The sequence below is a fragment of the Talpa europaea genome (assembly GCF_964194135.1).
Source record: "Talpa europaea genome assembly, chromosome: 1".
In the NCBI taxonomy this organism is placed as follows: domain Eukaryota; kingdom Metazoa; phylum Chordata; class Mammalia; order Eulipotyphla; family Talpidae; genus Talpa; species Talpa europaea.
In genome coordinates this window covers 9,233,352-9,258,538 of record NC_140073.1, presented here as the reverse complement: position 1 = coordinate 9,258,538, position 25,187 = coordinate 9,233,352, and the positions used below count along the sequence as shown (strand labels likewise).

The window sequence follows — 25,187 nt, the reverse complement described above, 5'->3', positions numbered from 1 at the left end:
TGGTCCTTGGTTTAGAAGAGTGGTTTTGCAAATTGTGGGTTGTGATTCATTCGTGTGTACCCAACACAGTTTTGTGGATCAGAGTCAGCATTCCAAGAGAAAGGGAAAAATAGCATGGTATAGACCCTTGGTTCTCAGCTGGGGCCGCTCTTTCTCCCTGGAGCATCTCTGCAGTGCCTGGAGGCATTTTGGTTGTCACACTTGGAGAGGTGGGGGTGGGGAGCGCTAGTGACATCTAGTGAATAGAGAGGCCAGAGATAATGCTCAACATCAAACAATGGACAGGACAACTCCTATAACAACAAGGACTTACTGGGCCCAAAATGTCAGTGGTGCTGAGGCATCTGGAGAGCAGTGCTTATAGTCAGCATTGTTTATGAGAGTTTATTTCATGATATGTCTGTATTGGGTCACAACATAAAATGTATTTCTTACTATGGATAAGAAACAAAAATTTGGGCATCCCTGGTGGCGCAGGGGTAAAGTCTCAGCACTATGAAGCTATCGGCAGCCACTGCAGCGTGAGTTCAATTCCCAGCCAGGGAGCTGACCCACATGGCACAGCAGACCTCTCTTGTCTTGCCCTTTGCTCCCCTCAGCAGTGTATTTCAGTGGCTCTGCCTGTTCTGCTCCCTACTCTGTCTCTGGTGAATCCTCTCCCCCCTCCCACTCTGCCACCTCTGACCTGCACCACAGTACTTGTATGCACAAATAAACAAGTCTTTAAAAAAAAAAAAAACAAAAATTTGAATATCTTTACAAGGTATTTGGTCATTGGAGAAGACCAATAGATGATCGATTGTTTTTCATGTTCCTCAGCCATTATTGACTTGGGTGTTGAGAGCTATCTGATGAGTCATCTCTTTTAGGAACCCTGTGGAATCTCTCATCCCATGACTCGATCAAAATGGAGATTGTGGACCATGCACTGCATGCCTTGACAGATGAGGTGATCATCCCGCACTCTGGTTGGGAGCGGGAGCCTAACGAAGATTGTAAGCCACGCCATATTGAGTGGGAGTCTGTGCTCACTAACACAGCTGGCTGCCTTAGGTAAGGTGGTCCTGGGAAGTATGAGGTTGAAATTTTGAGGACTGACTGAAATTTCTTTAAAAAAGAAAATGTCAGTCAGCCCACTTTCCTATCTACTTCATACATGACGCCAACCTGCCTTACATACCACACACACCTGCTGTGTCTGTTTACTGTGGTTCCCCAGGGGCCTCCACACTTCTGTCCTCTTTGGGACTCACTTGGCACACATTTGTTCAATGCCTGCCACAGATAAGGCATGTACTTAGTCACAGGCTTGTGCGTGCCTGTGTCCCTGCATTTTAAGTCAGGCTTCGGCGAATGCAACAGAAGAAGCACAGAGGGCCGAAGGGTAGGGGCAGGGGAGGAGAGCTGTGAGAAACTCCCTTCTCATCTTTTGAGGCTAAACTCAGGTACCTTTATTTCATGAACGTATTCCTGATTTCTTCTTTGATGTATTCTTCCTTTCTGGAGTCTTTTGCCCCTATGTGCTCTGACCCATTCTTCATTTGTACTTCTGTGTAAGAAGTACCTATCCTGTCTTAAATTGCTGTTGGTATACTTTATATTCTCTTTGTGTTACAAACATCCTGAAAACAGGTCCCGCCTTCCTCAGCTTTCTCTCTGCTGTGCCTTGCTTATAACAGGTACTCGGTATTTGTTACAGTGAATAAGAGAAAGTATGAGGCTGTTTACAACCATTAAGGGATATTAAGGGAGAATTTCTGGCTTTGACTCTTCTTGAAGCCTCTTCCTTTTCCCTCAGAAATGTCAGCTCAGAGAGGAGTGAAGCTCGCCGGAAACTTCGGGAATGTGATGGTTTAGTGGATGCTCTCATTTTCATTGTTCAGGCTGAGATTGGGCAGAAGGATTCAGATAGCAAGGTAAGTCAATGGCTGAGTGAATCTCTGCACCACACTCTTGTGGTGCATGTAGTGCAGGCCTACCATCCCAGGCACTCAGCTACCCTTCGGTCCCCTTACTAGCCCCCATTCTCTGAAGCGGGTGTTCACTGTGGGAGAATGTTATTCTCTTAAGCATTTCCTTCGCCTACGTAATATATTTTAAAGCTCTTTAGCCGAGGTTGTACATTTTTCTAAGTAGGAAACAAAGTTTTGTGTCACACACCAAATAGTGTCAGAAACCAGTATGTCCACACTCTGATCTTCCACTAGCCTGAAGCTGCAAGGGTTTTGAGAAGCACGGACACTGGAAAGGCATCGTGAGAGATGATGGATTGGGTCGTGCTTTGAGCATCAATATTTTAATACCTGGATCATGATAAAACCCATTACTGCAAGGAAACTGTTGTAGGCAGTCTCTCCTCTCACTGAGCCTTTTATCTTGTATCCCCAAGCTGGTGGAGAACTGTGTTTGCCTCCTTCGGAACTTGTCCTATCAAGTTCACCGGGAGATCCCACAGGCAGAGAGATACCAAGAGGCACCTCTCAGTGTCGCCAACAACACTGGGCCACATGCTGCCAGTTGCTTTGGGGCCAAGAAGGGCAAAGGTGAGTTTTGGTTCCGTGCTTGTTGCTCTTTACTGTGGGATGGGGAGTGGAGAGAACAGAATACAGCTTCAGGTGCAGAATACTTGCTGAGCAGCGCGGGCGCCTGCCGAGGCACGGCTGTCCTCTTGCTCTGCTGCTGCTCTTCCTGTGTTGTGCGCTTCGCTCGAGGAGGTGGTGGCGGTGGTGGTGGTGGTGGTTGTGGCATCAGCATCAGTGATTGGGGCTGTGAAGGACGAGAACTCAACTAATCTGGGACCTTCTCCCCCACTCCTCTTTTGTGCTCCTTGTTTCTCTTTTCCCCTCTGTGCTTTCCTGCTTATTTGCCCATGATCCTGTTGACATCTCTCTCCTGCATTTCCTTCCTTCGTTTCTCTCTTCTGCTTTCCACCTTGGGTGATGCACTGAAGATGAGTGGTTCTCCAGAGGTGAGTGGAGTCTTTTAAGGCGCTTATCGACCTCTAATTTGCATGTATTGTTTTTTAGCTCCCCTAGTGTTTCCTTGCCTAACCCTTCCCTGTGGATGCATGTAGGAAAATGCAGTCTTGAAGGCCATTGAAACAAGCTTTGCTCTTCTGAGCTAACGGCTCACGGCATGCTATTTCTGAGCAGCAGTTCCAGTTATCAGAATGCAGGACAGTAGCAACAACAGTGGCTGTCCTTACCTTACCTCTTGCTGCCTGCTTTCCATCCTTGTTTCTGCACAACCCCCTGCTGGGGCAAGCTGGGGACCCTGATTTTTTTCTTTCTTTTTTTTTGCCCCTTTTGATACATCTCTGATCCAAAGATTTTGACTGAAGAATAAAAAAATGCACCAGATGAACTCTTTCCCCTCTTAAACTTTTTATTCCTTCCCCCTCTTTTTTCATTTCCAAAGGGAAAAAACCCACAGAAGATCCAGCAAATGATACAGTGGATTTCCCTAAAAGAACTAGTCCTGCTCGAGGTAAACTGTCTTTTCCTTCTCAGTCTTTAAGGGTTCTGTAGACATAGATAAGTATCTGGTGGCCTGTGAGCAGACCTAGCACTGTGTTCATTGTCCTCTCTTCTGTCTGGCTTACACATTTGAAGTGATGGTAAAAGTATTGGGGAGCCTCTATAGTATTACCACAATAACTTAGAAAGGACGGTTGTTATGGCAACTGTTCAGGTTACTTGAGGACGTAAGATCTTTGCTTAAATTCCCTAAGTAGCCACTATGTTCTTGGGACTTAAACCTTAGTTGTTTTAAGAAATCTTGCTGTATCACAATTTGGATCTTTATCTTCATCAATACAGTGAGTTCAAAATTCACAGCTCTCTGTGAATATAAAAATGTTAGATGTTGTTAAATCTGTGATGGGCTCTTTTACTCAGTTGTAGTAAAGGTGGGCAGAATGCCTCAGGTAAATCAAAAAAAGTTCATTTGTGATGAGGAGTCTTTAACTCTGAGTGCTACAATGAGCTAGTGAGTCCCCTGAATGCCGGGCAGCGCCGTGGTAAGCTGGGGGAGAGACGAGGCAAAGGGGGGGCAGAGAGAGGAGTTGCATCTGAGGAGCTGTTATGCTCTTACTGTGATTTAATTATTCTTGAGAAGGCATGGAATCAAGCCTCTGAGTTTGTGGTTGGGTGGGTAAGTGGACATTTAGGGAACATGATGGTATAGGGGCTCAAATCCATCAACCCAGAGTGGTAAGGCTCCCCTTCAGCCGGTCAGTACCTGGTGTACAGGTACTGAGTAGCATCTTCTGTCTTCTCGTCCTCTCTTGTGTAGGCTACGAGCTTTTATTTCAGCCAGAGGTGGTTCGGATATACATCTCACTCCTCAAGGAGAGCAAGACTCCTGCTATCCTAGAAGCCTCAGCTGGAGCTATCCAGAATTTGTGTGCTGGACGCTGGACAGTAAGTATCTTTTAGAGAATGGACTTGGAGGCGGGAGAACTTAACTGACTAGTATGCTGTCATCTGTAATTTATCCCTCCTGTCCCCATGCTATTTGTAGTATGGTCGATACATCCGCTCTGCTTTGCGTCAAGAGAAGGCGCTCTCTGCTATAGCTGACCTCCTGACCAGTGACCATGAGCGGGTAGTGAAAGCTGCATCTGGAGCACTGAGAAACCTGGCTGTGGATGCCCGCAACAAAGAGTTAATTGGTAAGGCATTGGATGAAGCCAGCACCTCACCGTTGCATGCAGTGCATTTAATCCCACTGGTGCTAAACTTATTGAAATTACTGAGAAGGATCCTAGCCTTTCACAGTCTGTGAATCTGAGGGTTGGTTCTTGAGAAGGTTCTTGGAAAGAACCTTTCTTTCCTCGGAAAGAACCTTCTTGAGTGGTTTTTGGAAAGATAAGAAGTGGTGGTTCAAAATATAATTAATAAGCTAATTAATAAGCATTTGTTTTGTTACTAGGCATTGCCAAGACTTTCTCATTTAACCCTCACTGCTTTACAAAAGTTCATTTCTTTTTTGTAGAATAAAGAGACTGAGGGTCAAGGAAGTTAAGTAATATGCCCAGAGTCAGCGTTAACTAGTAAATAGCAGAGCCCAGTATTTTTTTTTTAATTCATGACTATTCTATTGAAATACTATAATAGCCAATAAACTGTTTTCATTAGAACATTTGAAATGACTTTGTAGCATATTTGATATGAAGTACTCACATTGTTTTAGTGTAACTGAGAAGGGGAGAATAAATAAAGGAGTGAGGATGACAGTAAACCCCTGGACTAGTCAGGTTCTTTGTCCTTTTGATATGATAATCCTACAGGAGAATGAGCGTTCATGTGGACAGGACCTACATACTTTGTGTGATCAAGGGAATTAAGTATAGCGTTAGGTTCCTCACACCCTGATTCGGCCTGTTCCTTACACGTTCCTTCTGCCTTACTGCCATAGGTAAACATGCTATCCCTAACTTGGTAAAGAATCTGCCAGGTGGCCAACAGAGCCCTTCCCAGAATTTCTCAGAGGACACCGTGGTCTCTATTTTGAACACCATCAATGAGGTCATCGCTGATAACTTGGAGGCTGCCAAAAAGCTTCGAGAGACACAGGGCATTGAGAAGCTGGTGTTGATCAACAAATCAGGGTGAGCTGAACACTTCAGATGACAGCTGAAAGGGTTTGTATTTGAGGGGACAGTTGTTAGGAAGGAGCTTTCCTTTCTGCTTTCTGAGAGAATTTTCCCTTATTTACATGTGAAATGTGAGGTGGTATTGCTCTTTTCTATTTTTATTTTCTGTCTTAAATACTGATCCATAAATTGATAACAGACTTCTATCAAACATCTTTTTTAGTCAGTTTGGGAAAGACACAGGACCTGGTAAATGTTTGATTGTGTCTACTTTCGCATTTATGCTCTTTTTTTTTTTTTTTAAAGATTTATTATTTATACAAGAACTGGGGTACAGGTCAGAGGCGCGGGAGGGTGAGAGAATTCACCAGAGACAGAGTGGGGAGCAGAACAGGCAGACGTACTGAAGACACTGCTGAGGGGAGCAGCGGGTGAGGCAGGAGAGGTCTGCCATGCCATGTGGGTATCTCCCTGGCCGGCCAGGAATCGAACCCGCGCTGCAGAGGCTGAGGACAGCCCCACAGCGCAGCGCCCCATTTATACTCTTAACGGTACATTATATTAGCAAATTCAGGCCCTCAGTTTCTTCTTTGGTTTTGTGTCAAAATTCCATATGATATTTTTTATCTTCCTCAAAAGGAACCGTTCAGAAAAAGAAGTTCGAGCAGCAGCACTTGTATTACAGACAATCTGGGGATATAAGGAACTGCGGAAGCCACTGGAAAAGGAAGGCTGGAAGAAGTCAGACTTTCAGGTAGAGTGACCCTGCCACTAAGACTTTTACTCTCTCCCTCATTCCTCACTCCCAGGTATGCTTCTGTGTTTGGTTTCTTTTATTTCATGTCACAGTAAGTCTACATTTGACCCAAGTCTCTCCAAAGAAATGACTTGTTTACTCCCCTCCAAAATGGAGTGGTGACAACAGCTCTCCTGCTGCCAAAGCGGCTCTGAGAAAGGCTGACGGCTATGAAGGGTGGTGGCCTTTTTGTCTTTCCCCCAAATCTGCCAGAACCTTTTGAAGGGGTTGGCCATTACCTAAAGGCTGCTGCTGCTTCTGATAGTACAAGTGTTGGTACCTTAGTTATCTCCTGCTCGGAGAAACAAGTGGAAGCCTTAACATTCCAGTGTGTTTCCCTCCTTAGGTCTTTTTTTAACCCTCATGAATTACCTTGCATTTGGGTAATGAATTAGTTGCATTTGGGAGTGGGGGCTTAAAGGTGTGGCATGCCCCTTAGGGATGAGGTACAGGGGAATTCAGTGCTCTGACATGTTGTACTTCACGTCCGTCCCCAGGTGAATCTAAACAATGCTTCTCGAAGCCAGAGCGGTCACTCGTACGATGATAGCACTCTTCCTCTCATTGACCGGAACCAGAAATCAGGTACCGTATCCAGGGCCAGCCTCTCCGCGTTCATCCATCCCTGCTCTTCTTCAGTGGGCTGCCTGTCTAAGAAGTAGAATATATATTTATTTTTTAATGAACCAGGCTTTTGGTAAAGGGGAGTAGTACTTTACCAGGAGTCTAACACAGAAGTTGGTGGGTCTAAGCAAAAGGAAATTAAACAGCCAAGTAGCCTGCGAATTTCTGTTTTATAAATCTCAATTTAGCAAATCCCTTCTCTTTGCTTTTGGACTAAAACAACTGGAAATACAAACTATTTTCTTTATTTGAGGTATAATTGATGTGGAACATTGTGTAAATTTAAGATATTCAACATAATGATTAGATCTATATTAAGAAATGATTATTTTTTCCTTTTAAATTTCTACATAGTACCAAGTAATGTTTGATACTACTGAAAAATTAGTAAATATAGACAACCCGAAAAATAACAGTATCTTTTAAATCCTTTTGTTATTTGAACACATACATTTTTCTCCCCAAAAATGAATCATGTATTTTTATGTGTGAACTGTTTTCTTTTTCACTTAAGGCTATACTCTTATTAATGATACTTGGCTTTTGCCTTGATCAGTGTTCTTAAAATGTGGTCTGGGGATTCCTGTCTGTTGACCTTTGTGTTGATGGTGCAAAATCAGCAGTGCTGGCTCCTGCAGAAGCGGAGCATGACTTAAGGCAGGGCCACCACACCAGGCTAGTCACTGGCATCCTCACGGCTGTGGACTTAGTATGAAAAGAGCCAATTTCACTTAATGTACTTGATGGAGCCTTAAAAATTGATTTTATTCTTTTGATCCTTGAGAATACATCTTTCTAATAGCCTGTGCTGGTGAAATAGGAAATGCCCATTAAGCACTCAGAGCATACGAGAGCATGACACTTGACTTGAGAAAAGAGTGCTTGTGCTGTTGTTTGAATTACTAGTTGGACTAGCCACATTTCTTGAATGGAACACTGTTTTTACTTAGGAAAAATGCCTTATAGACAAACGATAGTTACTCAGACTTAGATGTTCGGCAAACATTTTCTTCAATTTGAATTCAGTGAGTTTGTCACTTTCAGGAAAAACAACTGACGATACTTGTTCCTTAAGTTTGCAAGTGAAATTTGTGTTTTTGGAAAACTTATATCTGTTACTGTGGGCCTGGTAACCTTCCAGTACTTAAAAATGGCTTTTAGAATAACTATAAGAAAGTAAAAATCAAAATCTACAAACAACTATGAACCAGAGACACTCTGTGGGGGATGGGGAAAGGAGGGATTAGGGTCAAAATAAGGGGGTTGCAATTGTATGGGGAATATAAAAATGAAATTTAAATAAAAAAAAGCTTTTAAATGAGCTCAATGGTGATATTAATGAATGTGATATTTGGATATTGCATAATGAAATGTGTTAGCCTTTAGCAGATCTGGCTAGCTCTTTGAACTAGTATTTTATAAGTGATCAATGAATGCATGATGTTTCAAAATCATGCAAAGGTAATTGATCCATTCAAGAGCAAGGCAGACAAATGGATTCTAATTTAGAGAGTCAGATTCCACATTGAGGCTAACCGTAGGGACTCTGCTTGTCGAGCACTGGTATACTGTCAAAGAATATCCACAGTTATTTAAAAGGACTATTAAAATTCTCTTCACTTTCTCAGCTTATCTGTTTAAGACTGAATTTTCTTCATTATATGTAAATGAAATAATATCGCAGCAAGCTGCCTTCTAATACCCAAACTTAAAAGAGCTGTGCAATTAATGAAAATACTGCTTTTAAGATTAAAATTGTTACTTCTGTTAACATGTAATAAGTTTATTGTTAGTTTTAGGGGAAATCTTTATAATTTCTTAATACTGTAAATATTAATACATATAATATCAATGCAAGCTCTTTGGATCCTCGTAATTGTTTAAGACTGTACAGAGGCCTGGACACCAAATAATTTGAAAACTGATGGCTTGGAGTGAATGGTTATACAAGGAATCTGTAGGAAAGGGATTTCTTTAAGTACTGTGAGGGCTCTGTCTAGTGCTTGACATATAGGGAGTACTCAGTAAAAAGTTGATGGGAGTGTAGAGGACAGACCAGAGAGCAATTTTTATGAGTATAGACTCTGAAGAGTTGGTTTTTGACTTAAGTAACTTCTGACTTCATATAGATAAGAAACCTGATCGGGAAGAAATTCAGATGAGCAATATGGGATCAAACACAAAATCCTTAGGTAGGTGATTAATTCCTCCCTAAAGGTATGGAGTAATATTTTACTGAGATAAGGACTGTCTGATGGGAACTGAGCCTTACCTACAGATTTTTCTAGCACCGTCCTAGAAAAGCCTTAATTGGACATGTTTATTTGGAAGGATATGAGGAAACTTACTTTTATCTAGTAAAAGTAGATGTGATCTATCTACTTTTATCCATATTCCCACATGCTTAAAATTTAAAATTGGGCCTCCCTGGTGGGGCAGCAGGTTGAACGCCGCTCGGTGAAGCTGTCTGCAACCTCTGCAGCGCGGATTCAGTTCCCGGCTGGCCAGGGAGATTCCCACATGGCGCAGCAGACCTTTCCTGTCTCGCCCGCTGCTCTCCTCAGCAGTGTCTTCCGTCCATCTGCATGTTCTGCTCTTGCTCTGTCTCTGGTGAATTCTCTCACCCTCTCGCGCCTCTGACTATATCCCAGTTCGTGTATAAATGCATAAATCTTTAAAAAAAATTTTTTTAAATTATATATATTTTCACATACCTCCGTTCATTACTGGAGAGTGGAGTTTATGTTCCTAACCTATTCCTCAGTAGCCTTTCACAGTCTCACCCCAGCCTTTTTGGTTCAGCTCACCTGGTCTATCTGCCATTCTCTCCTCATTCTATGCTTTTTGATTTTGCTTCTACTGAAGTGCCCTTCTCCTTTACTTTTCTAAATTCTCTTCACCCCCCCCCCCAAAGCTTAATTGAAGTCCTGTCTCCTTTTGTTTGTTTTTCCAAATATTGCAATAAACCTCACGAGAGTGTTCCTTTTAATTCCATCACCCTTTAAAGACAGGTCTTTAGTTTTGGTTTTTTAAAATATACCATGCTCTGGGTAGTTCATATTTGTTGTCTTCCCCATTAGATTCCTTTCAAGTTTGTTCTAAGTCAGGGAGTATTGTGCTTTCTGGATCATTTGGCAGAGCTCGGTTCTCATCAGGGATGCCCAGTTCACACTTATCTGCTTACCAGAGGGGAATATCATGTTGCTGTGTACTTTATATGTATTTATTTTTAACTAGATAACAACTATTCCACGCTGAATGAGAGAGGGGACCACAATAGAACACTGGATCGAACCGGGGATCTGGGTGATATGGAGCCCTTGAAGGGAACACCCCTTATGGTAAATTCTCTCTCTCTATTCTTCTTGTAAAGCTAGTTCTGTTTTGAAGCCCTTGTGTTTTGTGAAATAGGGAAAAAATACCTAGTCAAAGACAGCTTCCCTTTTCTGGTAGGGGTTTTCCAGAAAGTAGGAGTTTTGACCCTTGTTGAGATTTCTTGGACCGTTATTCTGCAGTGGTCCGCTTGGGAAAGGAAGCGTAAACACATTGCTGATTTGGGCTAACACTAACCCATCTGTCCTCATGTTATTCTCTTCCTCTTCTCGCTTGTCTTGCCCTTCTTTTGCTATTACCCTGTTTTGTTTGAATTTAATGAATTTGGGGTTTTCCCCTAGATCTGGCACACACCCACAAGGTCCCTATTGCCTTACTCTCACACTAACAATTTGCATGTGTTCACAGCAGGACGAGGGGCAGGAGTCTCTGGAGGAAGAGTTGGCTATATTGGTTTTGAATGGTGAGGGGGACCAGGTGCCTTACCCCCCCATGGTATGTCCTCCAGTCACCCCCAAGATCATCCTTGAGGAAGGAGGCCTCTGTGTGCCAGCCATTTGCCAATCATGCTGATCTGATCAGGCCAGAGACACTAGTCTCAGCCACAAGGGGCTTGAGGGGGCTGCTTCTGTGATTTTGACCTCTTCTAAAGCCTGGGATGTGCAGCTGGTGATATGATTCTCCATTATCTGCTGCTTTCCTTCAACTGTCTTTGGTTGTCCTTGTTCCCAACCTTTATTAACATCTTTTTCTTTTTTTCCCTACAGCAGAAGATTTAACACCACTATCTCCGCTCCATTTGGGCTTATAATATATATACTTTTATTTTTGGTGGTGAAATGGACTGATGATTTTTCCCTTTCTTCGCTGGACTATTGTGCCAACTGCCAGGCTGCCTCCTGCCCTTGTAGCCCCGAGCGGCTGCCTTCTTCCCATCAACTCCTAACTTCTTCCAGTGAAGTTTAATTGTCCCTTCTTCCCCTGCCCCCAGAGCCCCTCCAGTTGTTCCCAAGAAGCCTGACTCAGTCATATGCATATCTTGAGAAACTGCTGCAGATTAGCTCTTTTGCCAGCTCTCCCTGGAACTCTTGGCCTTGTGCGAAGGGAGGGAGAGAGTGGGAGTCTTCACAGGAAGCTGTAGGAAGAATTGGAGTTGCGTGCTGTAAATGCAGTGTCCAGCAATCTGATAAACCGATGATTCATAATCAAGATTTTTTTTTTGGGTGGGGAAGGGACTTTTCATTTTTCTCGGACAATGGGAAGCGTGAGCTCTTCCCTTATCCTAATGACTATTTTTGAAGCAAAGAAGGCTGGCGACATTGGCACATTCCATCTGGCAAGGGCCTGTGAGTACGTGAAGGTCCAGAACTGAGATTAAGATCATTGCCCTCATCATCTCCAGGGCAGGGATCATCTGGGACCTACAGACTCCATCTCTCCTCCAGGCCTGATGCCGACCCTGGGCTGCTGCTGCCGCCCTGTACTGAGGCTGTCCTTAAACTTCTCCTGCCATCCCGTGATAATGTCTGCTGACCTGGCCTGGCCATTTGCAAGATGCTGTAGAAAGGAGAATGTATCAAGGAAGACTTCTTGGGTGAGAAGGAGCAGAGAGATGTCTTCTGGGGTGGAGAACATCTAGGAGGAGCTAGTAGGAATACACATGAACCAGTTAGTCTGAAACTGGCAGGAAGCTTCAAAGCTGACTCCCCCATCCCATTTCTCCTCTTCTTACCCTGACAGCCCCCCGATCCCCTGCTGCCTCCCTGGATTAGTTGGCTGATAAAGGACTTGATGTACATACTCCTGCCCCCTTTACCCCCGAAAGGTGGAGATCGCCTCTGGCTTTGCCTCTTCTTTGTGCCTTTGGCCTGGGATGCATCTCCCCCTTCCCTTCCATGTGCCTTTCTTTGCCTCTGCAGTCTCACTTCTCATGATTTTGCGAATTATGTTTTGTTGCTTTCTTACCTATTGGCCCTAAGTTAGCAGAATGGAGAGGTGACCTTGAGAACCTCGATTCTCCTTTGGGAATTGGTATAGTCTCTAATTTCAGCCATACATCGTAACTTTTGCACCACAGTATATGGTTGGGATTTTGCAACAATCCTGTTCTGATGAATCTGAAAAAGAGCTTGGAGGGAGGAGTGGTGAGTGGTGCAGCTCTCGTTCCTTGGCTGCGCAGAATTGACCATCATCTTTGAAGGGTTGTAGGGAAGTCGTCTTGTCCCCACTCCCACCGTCCAGCCTCCTTTCAATTTAGTGCATATTATTAGCATGCTGGGCTAAAGGACTCAGCTGCTATGCTGGTTGATTTTTTTTTTTTTTTTAAACAAATTTCCTTAGTTGCCTTTGACTCCTACCTTAACCTAAAAGCTCTGTTCAATGCAACTGGAAAGTCTTTATCCTTCTCTCTCCCCCTTCCCTTATATATTGAGGCTATGGGGTAGGAGAAAAGTGCACAACCCACCACTCCCCTTGCCATTGCCCTATGCATTAAAACCCTTACTTACCCTACTCCCCTTCTATTTCTTCCTTCTCCTTTTCTGGCACAGAGGAGCTTGCTTCTCTGTGACCCTGAGAGCATACTGCACAGGGACATGCCCGTTCCAGACTGACTCCACTCTTGGTTTCTCTTGTCCTCTCCTGCTCTTTTCCTGGTGCTCTTCTCGGTGGGATGTGGGTAATAGAATAGCCATGAGCTTTGGGGAACATTTAACTTTGTTTGTTTATTGGTTGATTTATAAAAACACTAAACATTCAATTCCAGAGAACCAAAAATCCCACTTTCCCACCGTACACTACTAAGGGGCATGTCTCTGCTCCATACCTTTTCTGTTCCCTTCTCTCTTGTTAATGCTTTTAAAAAAATGAGTTTTTTATATAAATAAAGTTTTTAAAGTGTGTATGTGGGGGGTCTGTGTCATTTCTTCACTTCAAGCTGTGTCTCTTCCCCTCCTTTTCATCTTGGTTGCTTACTTATGTATCAGCGTCCTTTTTCTTCCAGAGCCACCGTAAGGTGGTTATACCAGAATGGATTTATTTTGAGCCCAATCCCAACTCTTATCGGCAGCGTTCTTTTTAATTATATATGAAATGTTTTTTTCTCCTGAAGATTCTTAAAAATTAAATGTGGCTAGGCCCTCCCCTGGTGGCGCAGCGGTTGAGCGCTGGACTGCGAAGCTGCCTGCAGCCTCTGCAGCGCCGGTTCGATGCCCGTACACTGGCGAGGGTCCCACATGGCGCGACAGACCTCTCCTGCCGTGCCTGCTGCTCCCCTCAGCAATGTATTTCATCAGTCTGCCTGTTCTGTTCCCTGCTCTGGCTCTGGTGAATTCTCTCACCCTCCCGAGCTTCTGACTGTAACCAGTGCTTGTATAAATAAATAAATATTTTTAAAAAATGTGGCTAAGCGGACCACAGGAAGCATACTGCTAACTTAGAGAGATAGGAAGCTGAAGTATGAAGACTTAATGACTTCCTTAGTCACTGGGATTCTCTTGCAACATTTGACTAAACTAATGTTGACCAAAGCCCATCTCAGTGCATGGCCTTCTAACATTCATGGGTGGTGACTAGAAGCCACCACCTCCTACTGCCATCCTAATATGAAAATGTAGAATAAAAAGGCTCACGTAGGTAGGTACTGAACGCTGGGCCGTAACGGTGTTTCCTAGGCTGTCTGCAGTCTCAGAAAGAAGACAAGGACCAGGCCTACAGCTTCCTGAGTGTCCTACCAACTAATGTGTGGGTGGGTGGCAAATATTTGTTGGATTACCAGGGGTTGACTTCACTGCAGAGGCCAAGGGTTAAGACCTTTGGAAAGAGATTGATTTTTCCGCTGCTTGAATTTCCTGTTAAATGATGAAAAAACTTGAGAGTTTATCTAAAATGCTTTCTGTATGCCCAAATCGTTTAGATTAAAATTGTATAGCTGCTTCTGACGGTGCTCACGTCTCAATTTTGTTGAAATAGGTCTTGGGTATGAAAACTCGGGCTGGTGAGACTGGAAATCCAAGCATCAGAGCTGATGACATTTGAAGCTTGATTTGTGCCGACTGGTTGTACTTTTAGTCTAGAAGGATGAAGCACAGAGCCAAAATGTGATTAGAGTGTGCTTTCCAGAGAGTTCTGCAGCCACACTTGAGAAGGTTCTTATCTGACCACCCCAGGGGAATAGCCTTTGTTTTTGTGCTAGTTCCTAATATCCACTGGCACTGAGCTCTCCACAAGCCTTATTCTCCCCTCCCTGGATTGGCCCCTTCATTTCATTTCAGTAGATAACACAGCATCCTATCCAGGAGGCTTTGTGGAGGTTTGGTTTAGATGGGAGAATGAAACAGGTGGCCCCTTTTGTGCAGAGGTGGTGATTTGTGAGTCCTACATAGCTAAGGCTATGTCTTGGGGTCGTTTAGAAACGTTTCTCCTCTGCCCCTGCCCAGAATGAGGCATGTTCAGCAATGATCTGGGAAATCCTCTTAAGTGTCTAGACACTGAATTTGAAGCCTCTTAGTGTCTCTTAGCTTTGCGCAGTGGCAGTATCGTAGCCAGTGAGGTTTATCCGAGGCACGATTATTGCTAATTGAAAACTTAGTGTCTCTCATACCAACTTTAGGACTGCTGTGCATTAATCAAGATTTGCCCAGCCACTTCCTGATGCTTGAGCGCCCGGGTTTTTCTGCAGGTGGTTATGGATGTTGCTTAGCTCCTCTTGTGCTTTCTGGTGAGCTTGTCTGAAATAGCTGTGATGAGTCTGGCCATGACGCTTCCTGGCAGCTCCCAGCAGTAATCCGTTTGGCCACTTTCCTTTCTTGCTGATAGAACACACTTTGTCACAAACTGGAAATACCTCACTCAGGAAGAAGGGAGAATCAGTCTTCCTCGATCACTGTTTCTCATTTTGTCTGTTTATGTCTGAAAATAGGATAGGATTATTTTCATATAAATAGATGATGTCGTTTTTGGAATTGCTGGGTTTGGAGTGCAGGGTCCTCAGATTCACTCTGGCATAGGACCACCTTGACCTAGCCTTAGAGAGCTGAACAAACACGCTTACCCAGAAAGGTGGTTAAAAATGTAGACTCTTGGGTTCCACTTCCAAAACTTGATTCAATAGGTAGGAATCTGAAGTCTTCAGGAATCTAAGTCTTAAGTCACTGAGGTTTTCTGATGCCTGTGGTCAACTAATTACAACTTGATACACTGATTTAGTGACTTGCTTAAGCTTCCAGCCTCAACCTGGAATCCAGAGTGACTGCCAGCTCCGTTGGCAGTGGTGCTAGTTTCCTAAAGGGTGTGGTTATAACCCAGCAAGGGGAATTCATAGAGGAACATTTATCTCAAAGAAATAGTTGCTTATTGTAGAATTTGAGATAATGATAGGTGGGTATGTTGGATGTGGTAGGAGGAGAAATTTCTTATCCTGCAAATCCGGTAGTAGGAAATGCCCAGGCTGTCGAGAGGTGTGGCCAACCCTCCCTGAATGTTCTCAAAGATACAGAGAATGCCCTGGAGTTGTTGACTCTGACTAAAGTCACCTCTGGCAACAAAGGGTACCTCAACTGGGGAGCAAGTGACCCCACTGGCCAAAGCCAAGGAGGTGTTCCTGAAAATTTAAATTTCTTAAAAACGAGACAAACTACCTCAAGAAAGTGCAATAAAGTAAAAGATTGTAGGGACCTAATTTCTTTGGCATTTAACCTTATGACCTCATGCTTTCCTGACGTCTGTTTGCTTTGCTTAAAGGATTGATTCTTTAGCTGCTCCATCCAGAATTGAGGGATAGACATGGGAGGAAAGAAAACTGGAGGAAATAAGGTAGGGAAATAATAGAAAATAATGAAAATAACCATTTTGATCTGTCTGCATTATTGTATCCTGACTTAGGTTTTCCTCTTAATGGTAAGAGGATGAGCAGGGCCAGCTCTCCACAAATGGATGTTCAAGAGCTTTATTCCCGTTATGTAATTGTTGGAGCCGTAAGCATTACTGTGAGCACATGGCAACTAGGTTTTCGCTTTATTTTCACCTGAGGAAAATGTACTATGCTTTTCTCCATGTGTCTTTATTGTTGGAAAGTTTCTTCTGCTTTTACTGAGGATAGAGACGGGATTGCTGTTGTGCTGTTTTTCCCTAGATTATGTCTAGAGACCCATTCATCTGAAATGCCATTTGTGCTGAAGGGAAGAAAAAAGAAATAGGGGTTATCCTGGTGATGTGCCAGGCACTCCCTCTATCCTTCACTGCAGTCCTTTCTTCCTCCATCTTCAAAGCATGGTTAGCACTGATGTTTGAAGACTCTGACCTCTGGGCCTTTTTACAACCTATTTGTTGTGGGAAGAAGGCGTGGAGATATGTGCATTTTGTATATAGTTGAAACTAATTCAAGCTCCTGTTTTTGGCATTGTGGTGGGTTGGGTGTTCTTTAAAAAGGCCTTTCAACAGAAACAAGATACAAGGTAAAAAGGATTAAAAAACTGTTTCTGAACAGTCACAAAAGAAATCCACAGATCTTCAAAATGAAGTCTAAACTGGAATCCTAAAGGTAGCTTTACTTAACTTTTGCCAGATTCAGCAGACCCTGGATGTTTGCTTAAGTGATTACACAACATGTGGAAATGAGACCTGAGGACACTCGCAGGCGACTCCAGGGAAGCCAGGACACCCTCCATGTGGATGGGAATGCGTGATGTGCTCCGGGTGGGACAGCGAGGGTTTTGTCTCAGTGTTGGTACCGGATGGGAGGAAGCATACAGTCTCTTCCCTGAGAATTCACAGCCACAGGGTGGCCTTCGGTGGGTTTTCAGTCTCAATTTGCACTACCTGGGTGGCCCTAGAAATCTGGGGAGTTTAAAGTGACCCTGTGTGGTCATGTCTCCAGGTGTTTTTCAGAAACAAATGCAGTTCTCTGAGGCTTCAAAACAGTTCCCACAGATAACTTCTTGCAGCCTGTTGAAAAAGTCTAAGATGCAGTCATGTACCACTAGTGGGGAAGGCCCAGAGCGATAGAAGCCGACCATAAATGCTTTCGATGTTGACACGGTCACACACGACTGAAATAGCTTTTTGATTCGTGAACTGGGGCATGTTTGAAAAGAAGAGATGATAAAAGCCAATCCAGTATATTAAAAATAGAGTCTTTGAATTAGAAATGAGAAATACAAATTTGAAATAAGAACTTGATGGATTAAATAGATTATTGAAATTTAATGGGAGCTAGTAAATTGGAAGAGCGTTCTCAGGAAATTATCCAGGATGCCATCCAAAGGAGAAAGAAGAATGGAAAATAGTCGAGGATCATGGACAACAGAGGACAATAGGATGAGCTCTAATGTACGTTATCTGGAGCTCCAGGAGGAGATAATAGAAAGGAAGATGAAATATCCAAAGAGAATGCATGATAATTTTTTCAGATTTGCTGAAAGATTCCAAACCTCATATTTAGGACTCCAAGTACATTTCGAGCAAGATAAAAAGCTACGCTTCTCTCGAAACTTGAAGGTGAAATGCAGGGACCAAAGGTCTCCACCAGTTAGAGAGAGTACAGACTGCCTATAGAACACAGGCCTGAGGGGTGACATTGGCATGATGGCCTGGAGACAGCGGGACCCTAACCCTTCTGTTACCAACATAAGAACTGTGGTGGAAATTGGCTGCAACTTTCTTTTTTTAAATGAAAGAAGGCTAATTAACATTTTCAGGCAAAAGCAGAATTTGCCACTCAGAAAAGGTAACTGTGCCTTATATCCTTGAGGCAGAAGGAAAATGATGGGAAGATTCGTGCAAGGAGGAACACTCAGCTATGGTACTGCTAAATAATGTTGGTAAAAGTAAGTAATCATTAACTTCAGCAGTGTGTAATTGTGGGTGGGAATAAGGACTAGGATGAAAATACTTGACAAAAACATTTAAGTTGGAGTAGTTAGAACCGTCATTTTCGTGTTCTTATTTTCGGGAGAAAGTAAAGCTATTGGTTAACATGACTTTTTTGTGCAACTAAATACCCATAGTAACTGGGATAACCAGTGGAATACACTGAGCACATAAATGTAGAGAGGAAAGAAGACGAGAGGAGGGCATGGAGTTTCCAGCAGCAGCTGCCTGTGATGGAAGGCGCTAAGTTGCCCGGGTGCCAAGAGGAGGGCCTGTGTCTGTCCCAATCCAGGGACACACAGTATGTGGCAAGTGAAATAGGTGTGTGCAGAGAAGCAGGTGTTAGGAGGGCCGAGAACAGATCCCAGACATTTCCCATGAAAGCAAAGTTACAATTTTAATAAAGTATTTGCTGCCTCATACTGAGTTGGTCAGCCTGACTTAAAAGGTCAGGATGGAATATTTTCCTATCTTGCTGGCTAAACAGGCAACTCTGAGTACAGTCTTCTTCCAGTGCCTCTCCAATCCTAGTAGAACTTGACCCCACATGGAGCTCAGCTAAGGCTGGAAACTGCCCTTTGACATGAGGGAGATCTATTTAAGGAACTACTGGCTTTGGAGTACAAGAGGTCAAGGGAGCAGTGAGCTGTCTCTAGCTCATCTCTGCATCCGTTCCTAGGTTCTAGGAGGGACTATCTCAGGGACATTGATACAAATTTTTGGATTGTAATGATACATTTGCAATAGAAATTTCTTTCTTATGATCTGCCTAAAGCATATGCCTTAAGTCAGCAAGGCATAGATTTTATTCTATTTTGTAAAGATTTTATTTATGCTGACAAGAGATGCGGGGAGTGAGAGAATTTGTCAGACACAGTGGGGAGCAGAACAGGCAGATCCACTGAAATACGCAGCTGAGGGGAGCAGCGGGCAAGACAGGAGAGGTCTGCCACGCTATGTGTGTCAGCTCCCTGGCCTTTGATGAAACTCAGGCCAGCCACAGTGGCTGGCGATAGCTTGATAGCACTGAGACTTTAACCCCTGCACTACCATGGAGGCCCAAGGAATAGATTTTATCTGGCGCGTAATGTCTTCAAGTGCCTACAGCTTTTATTTGTCATTTCTGTTTGCTGGGGGTTAGTGCCACTGAAATAGAGCTCACAGGTTTCCAAAATGATACAGAACTCAGCACTAAATATAGACTCTGGAATCAGACCATTTGAAGCCCTCACTCTCTTGCTTACCTGTGAAACCTTAGCATATTTCTTATGCTTTCAGTGCCGTTTGTCATATGTAAGGTGGGAAGAATAATAATGCCTATATGTAGGGTCTTTATGAATATTAAGATGATGCATGAAGCTGCATGTGAAACTGGTACATAGTAAAAATTTTAATCGTTTCATGATTTTGTCAACGCCATTTATTTCTCTTCTGCATATATGGATATATAATTTGTTTATCTGTATCATCATTCTGCTCAGTGTCTGTATCTGACTACTCAGGGATGGTTTCAAGGGCAACCCAAAATAACAAAAGCCTTCCTGTCCAAGCCGTGGGTCAGGAAAGATGGCAGCAGCCACTCAGTGGGTACTTAGGCCTCTTTGGTCCAGACTCTGTGCCAGGTGCTTAAATAAGCTAGCACTTTTAGAAATGACCCTATCAGGAGTTCATGCTGTGGGCTCACTTTGTGGCAACACTTCAGGCTAGGAGTGCTTGTGACAAAGCAGAGGCGTCTGTGTCAGAATGGGAGAGGACATCCTCAAAGACATCCAGGTTTTTCTGTAAGTCTGAAACTCTGAGACTTAAAGAAGCGGTCTTTATGCACAGCCTGGAGAGCAGGGAAGGGATTTAGTTAAAGAATGGATTTACTAAGTAGCTTGAAGAGAGAAATTCAGTGAAGATAGCTCTTGTCCTCAAGGAACTTCAGGTAAATGAACCCTAAAAGCAAAGGGTTTTTTAAGCAGTGACGTGGCTACATCAATGGCTATAGAGGCTAGAATGGAGAGGTCGATGAGAGGAAGCTGCAAGATTCTCAGCAAGAGATGATGATGGCTCAATCATAGTGTAGAGGACAAAGTTTATCAGCTTTAGGTCTATTTAGTATTGATGGCAATTTTAAAAAAAATTTATGCATACAAGAGCTGGGGTACTGGCCAAAGGTGTGGTAGGTGAGAGGATTCACCAGAGACAGAGTGGGGAACAGAACAGGCAGACTGACCGAAGTACACTGCTGAGGGGAGCAGCAGGTGAATCGAGAGGTCTGCTGAGACGTGGGTTTCTCCCTGGCTGGGGATCGAACTCGTGTCGCAGTGGTTGCAGATAGATTCATAGGCTGTCTCTTAACCCCTTGTACAACCAGGGAGCCCCCCTTGATGGCAATTTTAAAGCTAGTGTTTAGTGCTTCCTATGTAAGCACAAAAAGTGTTTTGAATATGTTGACATCTGATTTTCACATCAACCCCACGAGGAAGGCAGATGACGTGAACAGATACAGTATTTTGGTGCCAAGCTTTTGCTCAAGGCTTCAGATGCACTATTCCTGTTTAATATTTACTACCCCTCTGACCATTGGCGTCTGACATGAAATCTTAGAGCAGTTAAGTAACTTGCCTGAGGTTACACTGTGGCAAAGGTCAGACTTTGACCAGATTTGTTTCATTCTAAATCCTGTGTTTTAAACTACTAACCCAAAGTGCTTCCAATACTTAAAAGGTGGCACTGGTAGAAAATCAGATGAGGGTGTGTGGGTCACTTGAGGGTGTCTGGTTGGTGTCAGTAGGAAATAGCAAGCAGATAAGGTAGAGTTGGATGGGAAACTTAGTTTCGAGTGAGACTTCACAGTGAAGTATCCAGTGAGCAGGAGGATATGTAGGACCGGAGCTCCAGAGAGGCCTCTCCCTCTGCCCGTGGGTGATACTTCAAGCTCTGGGCATATCTGAGCTGGCCCAGGGAGTGTTAGTGTGAGAAGTGTGGAAGGTTTAGATTTAAATCCAAATTAAAGAAGGAAAAGAGGATTCTGAAATCGAGGCCTAAAAGGACAAGAGGGTTTTTTTCCTAGATGCTGGTGATGTCCCTGGGGCGCAGAACTAGAAAACTGGCTTTATGAACACCTTTTAAAAAGAAGCCTACAGGGCTTCCCAGTGCAGAGATGTCTCTAGAAGCAAATAAAGTAGGGCTTGCTTTGCGCTGTCTTCAACTTGAGAAGATGTGTTTTTCTTCTGATCTTCCTAGAGTGTTGTTTGGATCCTGTTCCAAGGTCTGGAAACCTAACGTGATAGGTTCAGTCTTCTTTTTTTTCCCTAAAGATTTATTTTTATTTATGCTTACGAGTACTGGGGTGTAGACCAGAAGTGTGGTGGGTGAGAGCATTAACCAGAGACAGAGTGGGGAGCAGAACAGTGTACTGAAATATACTGCTGAGGGGAGCAGCGGGTGAGTCAGGAGAGGTCTGCTGTGCCATGTGGGTCAGCTCCCGGGCTGGCAATCGAACTCATGTTGCAGTGGCTGCTGATATCTTGATAGCACTAACTTTAACCCCTGTGCCACCAGGGAGGCCCCATCTGGGCCTTTATAAAAAAAATTTTTTGTAGCCAGTGTGGGGGCCCAACAGCCTACTGCCTCAGGCGACCAGGAAGTATGTGTGTGTGTGTGTGTGTGTGTGTGTGTGTGTGTAGGTGGGTGGGGGTTGGGGGTGTGTGGGTGTGGGTATGTGTGGGTCGAGGTGGGTGGGGGTTGGGAGGGGGCTCTAGCCGGCCTGTGGGGAGGAGTAGACATCCCCTCTGGATGGTTCAGTCTAGCAAGCTCCTCACCCCACCTCCCCAGAGCATTTGGAAATAAACTTTTACTCTGGAAATAAACTTACTCTGTGCCCCCGGGGCAGAGATGCTAAGCACCCACCCTTCCCTTCTGAGGGACACAGGAAATTGTGACTTTCCACTCTTGTTTCACTTGAAGACAGGGCTTGCTTCACCTGCCACCGCCAGATGTGGTGTGAGGGTAGACAGGAAGTGGGTGCATGTGTGCGGAGTTCTAGCCATTTGAGAGCCGCAAACTGCTTCCATTTGTCACGGAGTGGATTTCCCTGGCTGGACTGATTCTCACTGTGGTCTTTGTGGTTTTGAGAAACAGGTCCTGTGCTCTCCCCTCGATCTGATTAATGTCTGATTGGACACTTGGTAACTCAGCTCCGGTTCTCTGGTAGGGGCCCAGAATCGCATCACTTATCTAGAGTTGGTCACCTCCTTGCTGGTTGCTTTGTAGCTCGCAGTATACAAAATGTCACTTAAGTGAAACTGACTTTTTTTTTTTAAAGATTTATTTATTTTTATACAAAGCTGGGGTATAGGCCAGAGGCGAGGGAGGGTGAGAGGATTCACCAGAGACAGAGCGGGGAGCAGAACAGGCAGACGACCGAAATACATGCTGAGGGGAGCAGCGGGCGAGACAGGAGAGGTCTGCCACACCATATGGGAGTCTTCCTGGCCGTCTGAGAATCGAACCGGTGCTGTAGAGGCTGCGGACAGCTTCACAGTGTTGTGCTCAACCCGCTGTGCCACTGGGGAGGCCCAAAACTGACTTTTCTAAAGTGAAGTCTGGACTCCATTAGAATTTCATTCACCCTGCAAATATTTGTTCAATGACACTTCGGCTGGGGCCAGAGGCCATTCCTGTCCTTAAGGAGCTCCAGTCCCGGGGATTACATTGATGGGTCAGTGAGGTAAGCATTATTCTAATGAATAATGCCAGGAGGGAGGGCAATGCTTAGCCCTCTGCCAGGAGGGAGGGCAATGCTTCACTGCCAGGTGACGTGTAGGTTGGCATGAAAAGGTGACTAAGGTTCCAGCAACTGAGGGAGATGTGAAGTCACGCTGGTCAGATGGCGCCAGGTGTGGGAACCTGGCTCACTGGGTGCCTTGGTGCATGAGAGGGAGTTTCCGCTGTTAAGTGAAGGGGGATTGAAACAGGACAACGCCATGTTAGTAAACAGAGCTTAAGCCTTGAGCATCAACAGGTGTTAACGTCACACAGAGATACCGCTTACGAAGTTCCTTTGCAGACACGCACATCAAGCCCGAGTGTTCAAAGCTCTAGATCTAACTGCTATTTGTAGGAAACAGGACTGTGGACAGGCTAAACCACGTCATGGGGACGCAATTAGCAAAATGACAGGTTGGGGGAATTATAAAACAAGTTAATGAATTCATCGCAAGAAGGAAAAAGGCGACCGGTAGATTATGAAGAAAGACATCAATCTATACTAAAAGAAAAAACACTTTCAATGCCTGCTTCGTCTTTGGACCCTGATATAATAATTTCATAATTGGATATTTGAATATTTCTAAGGGGTGGTATATTTTAGAAGCAACAGAAATGTTCTGGGTCATAATTTCTTGTCAACTTGAGCCGTGTGATAAAATTTTGATGGATAAAATTATGAGGAAATTTGCTTCTAAGTAGTGTGGGGTGAGAGCAGATGAGAGAGAAAGATTGACTTGGAGCCGGTAGTCACAGAAGCTGGGGTATGGGCAGGAGATTTATTATAACATTCCACCTGATGTTTCCATCTATTTGGAATTCCCTGTAATAAATTTTTTTTTTTTTTTAAGTGATGAAAGCCAATCCTTCCAGGCAGCTGAGGCCCAGGGCACATAGACAGCTGTGGGAAAGAAGTGGGGCAAGAAGCAGGGGCAGGGGCCAGCAGGGTGCTTGGGTTAGTGTAGTGGGGCAGCCAGGTGCAGGGCAGGCTGGGGGTGGCGGACGGGAGGCACTGGAGGCAACAGAGCCTCCCAGCCTCCTTTGTTGGAATCTCCGTGCTCTGTCTCTGGTCTTGCCGCATTTGTAGCCTCGCTGCTTGTCCTCTCGTAGCCATCCCCTGTCTGGGGGATGCCGCCCTTATAGCCCGGCCTCCAGGCTCAGGTGTGCCCACACACCCATGCTGCAGGTATGCACCATCAGGAACAAGTGCCGGACCATCAACACGGTCGAGGCCACAGATGCTAGCCACAGAGGCTAGTGGCATAAAAAGCTCGATGAATTCACTTACCCTGCACCCATGCAGGGACGTGGGCCTGGTGGTGGTGCCGCTGGCAGCCACGAGGAGGGGAGAGCCCGGCTGCCCACACGTGTTAACAGACGGTGGCTTTGCTTCTAACTCCTCCGCTGAGTTGGGCTTCTGAGTGATATTTTCACTCAGAACTGGGGCTTTAAAGCATTTCCCTGCCCACTGGGGCAAGTTAAATATTTTAAAGTATAGAAAGTTGGAGGGAGGGAGGTCAGCTGAGAGACTATTCTGCTGTCTTAAATAAATGAGAACTGGGTTTGGACAGGAATTTAGCTAATAAGGATTTGGCCTTTCATGATATTGTTTGTAATAGTTGTTTCCCAGCCACAACCCTAGGAAGAGCACCACGACGCTCCCCTAATATGGAGCTTGGGGGGGGGGGCACCCAGCTCCCTTTAGCCTGTTCTTGGCAGGGTGCCAGGACAACCCAGGTCCTCCCTGCTGCAGTCTCTTTGGGCAGCTTCTAGCCTGGTCCCCATGTCCGCAGCACGTGGGGAGGCCGGGAGGCCAGTGCCTGTTGAGGCTCAAGCCACCCGTCTCAACTCAGCTGCCTGGATATTAGGCCCCTCGGCCCACCCATGAGTGCTCTAGCTTCTTAGAGCAGCTTGAACTGCTAGCCAACCTTCCTCCCCCGGGGCGTCTGTCCACTCTGGAAAATCTGCTGACCGTCCCTCCCATTACTCCCCCTAGGAGCCAGTGTCTCCCTGACCCTGTGCCTTTAAGCCACACGGACACACACCCACGGCTGATAAAATCAAGCTATTAACATTCCAGACCCAGGGGTGAGGATTGTTCAGCCACATCCACCTCTGACTTGCTCTGGGCTCCCTCCTGGTTCAGCCGGTTTCTGATGGGCTGGCTCTGGGCGTTCAGTCTTGCCCTCGCCCTCCTGCCCTCCTGACGTGATGCCT

General features: G+C 44.8%; 1 protein-coding gene across 1 annotated transcript in view; it reads left to right on the top strand.

Annotated features, from left to right (window-relative positions):
- The window catches only part of CTNND1 (catenin delta 1), a gene marked incomplete at both ends in the record, with an annotated part of 33,981 nt that extends 9,753 nt beyond the window's left edge, over positions 1-24,228 (top strand). Inside the window, 13 exons of the mRNA XM_084228921.1 lie at positions 870-1,053; positions 1,799-1,916; positions 2,390-2,543; positions 3,418-3,486; positions 4,294-4,421; positions 4,522-4,672; positions 5,419-5,611; positions 6,236-6,350; positions 6,890-6,977; positions 9,146-9,208; positions 10,254-10,357; positions 10,758-10,844; positions 24,157-24,228. Of these exons, the coding sequence (XP_084085047.1) occupies positions 870-1,053; positions 1,799-1,916; positions 2,390-2,543; positions 3,418-3,486; positions 4,294-4,421; positions 4,522-4,672; positions 5,419-5,611; positions 6,236-6,350; positions 6,890-6,977; positions 9,146-9,208; positions 10,254-10,357; positions 10,758-10,844; positions 24,157-24,228 (1,526 nt within the window). The remainder of the gene's footprint in view (positions 1-869; positions 1,054-1,798; positions 1,917-2,389; positions 2,544-3,417; positions 3,487-4,293; positions 4,422-4,521; positions 4,673-5,418; positions 5,612-6,235; positions 6,351-6,889; positions 6,978-9,145; positions 9,209-10,253; positions 10,358-10,757; positions 10,845-24,156) is intronic.
- Between the last annotated feature and the right edge of the window lie 959 nt (positions 24,229-25,187).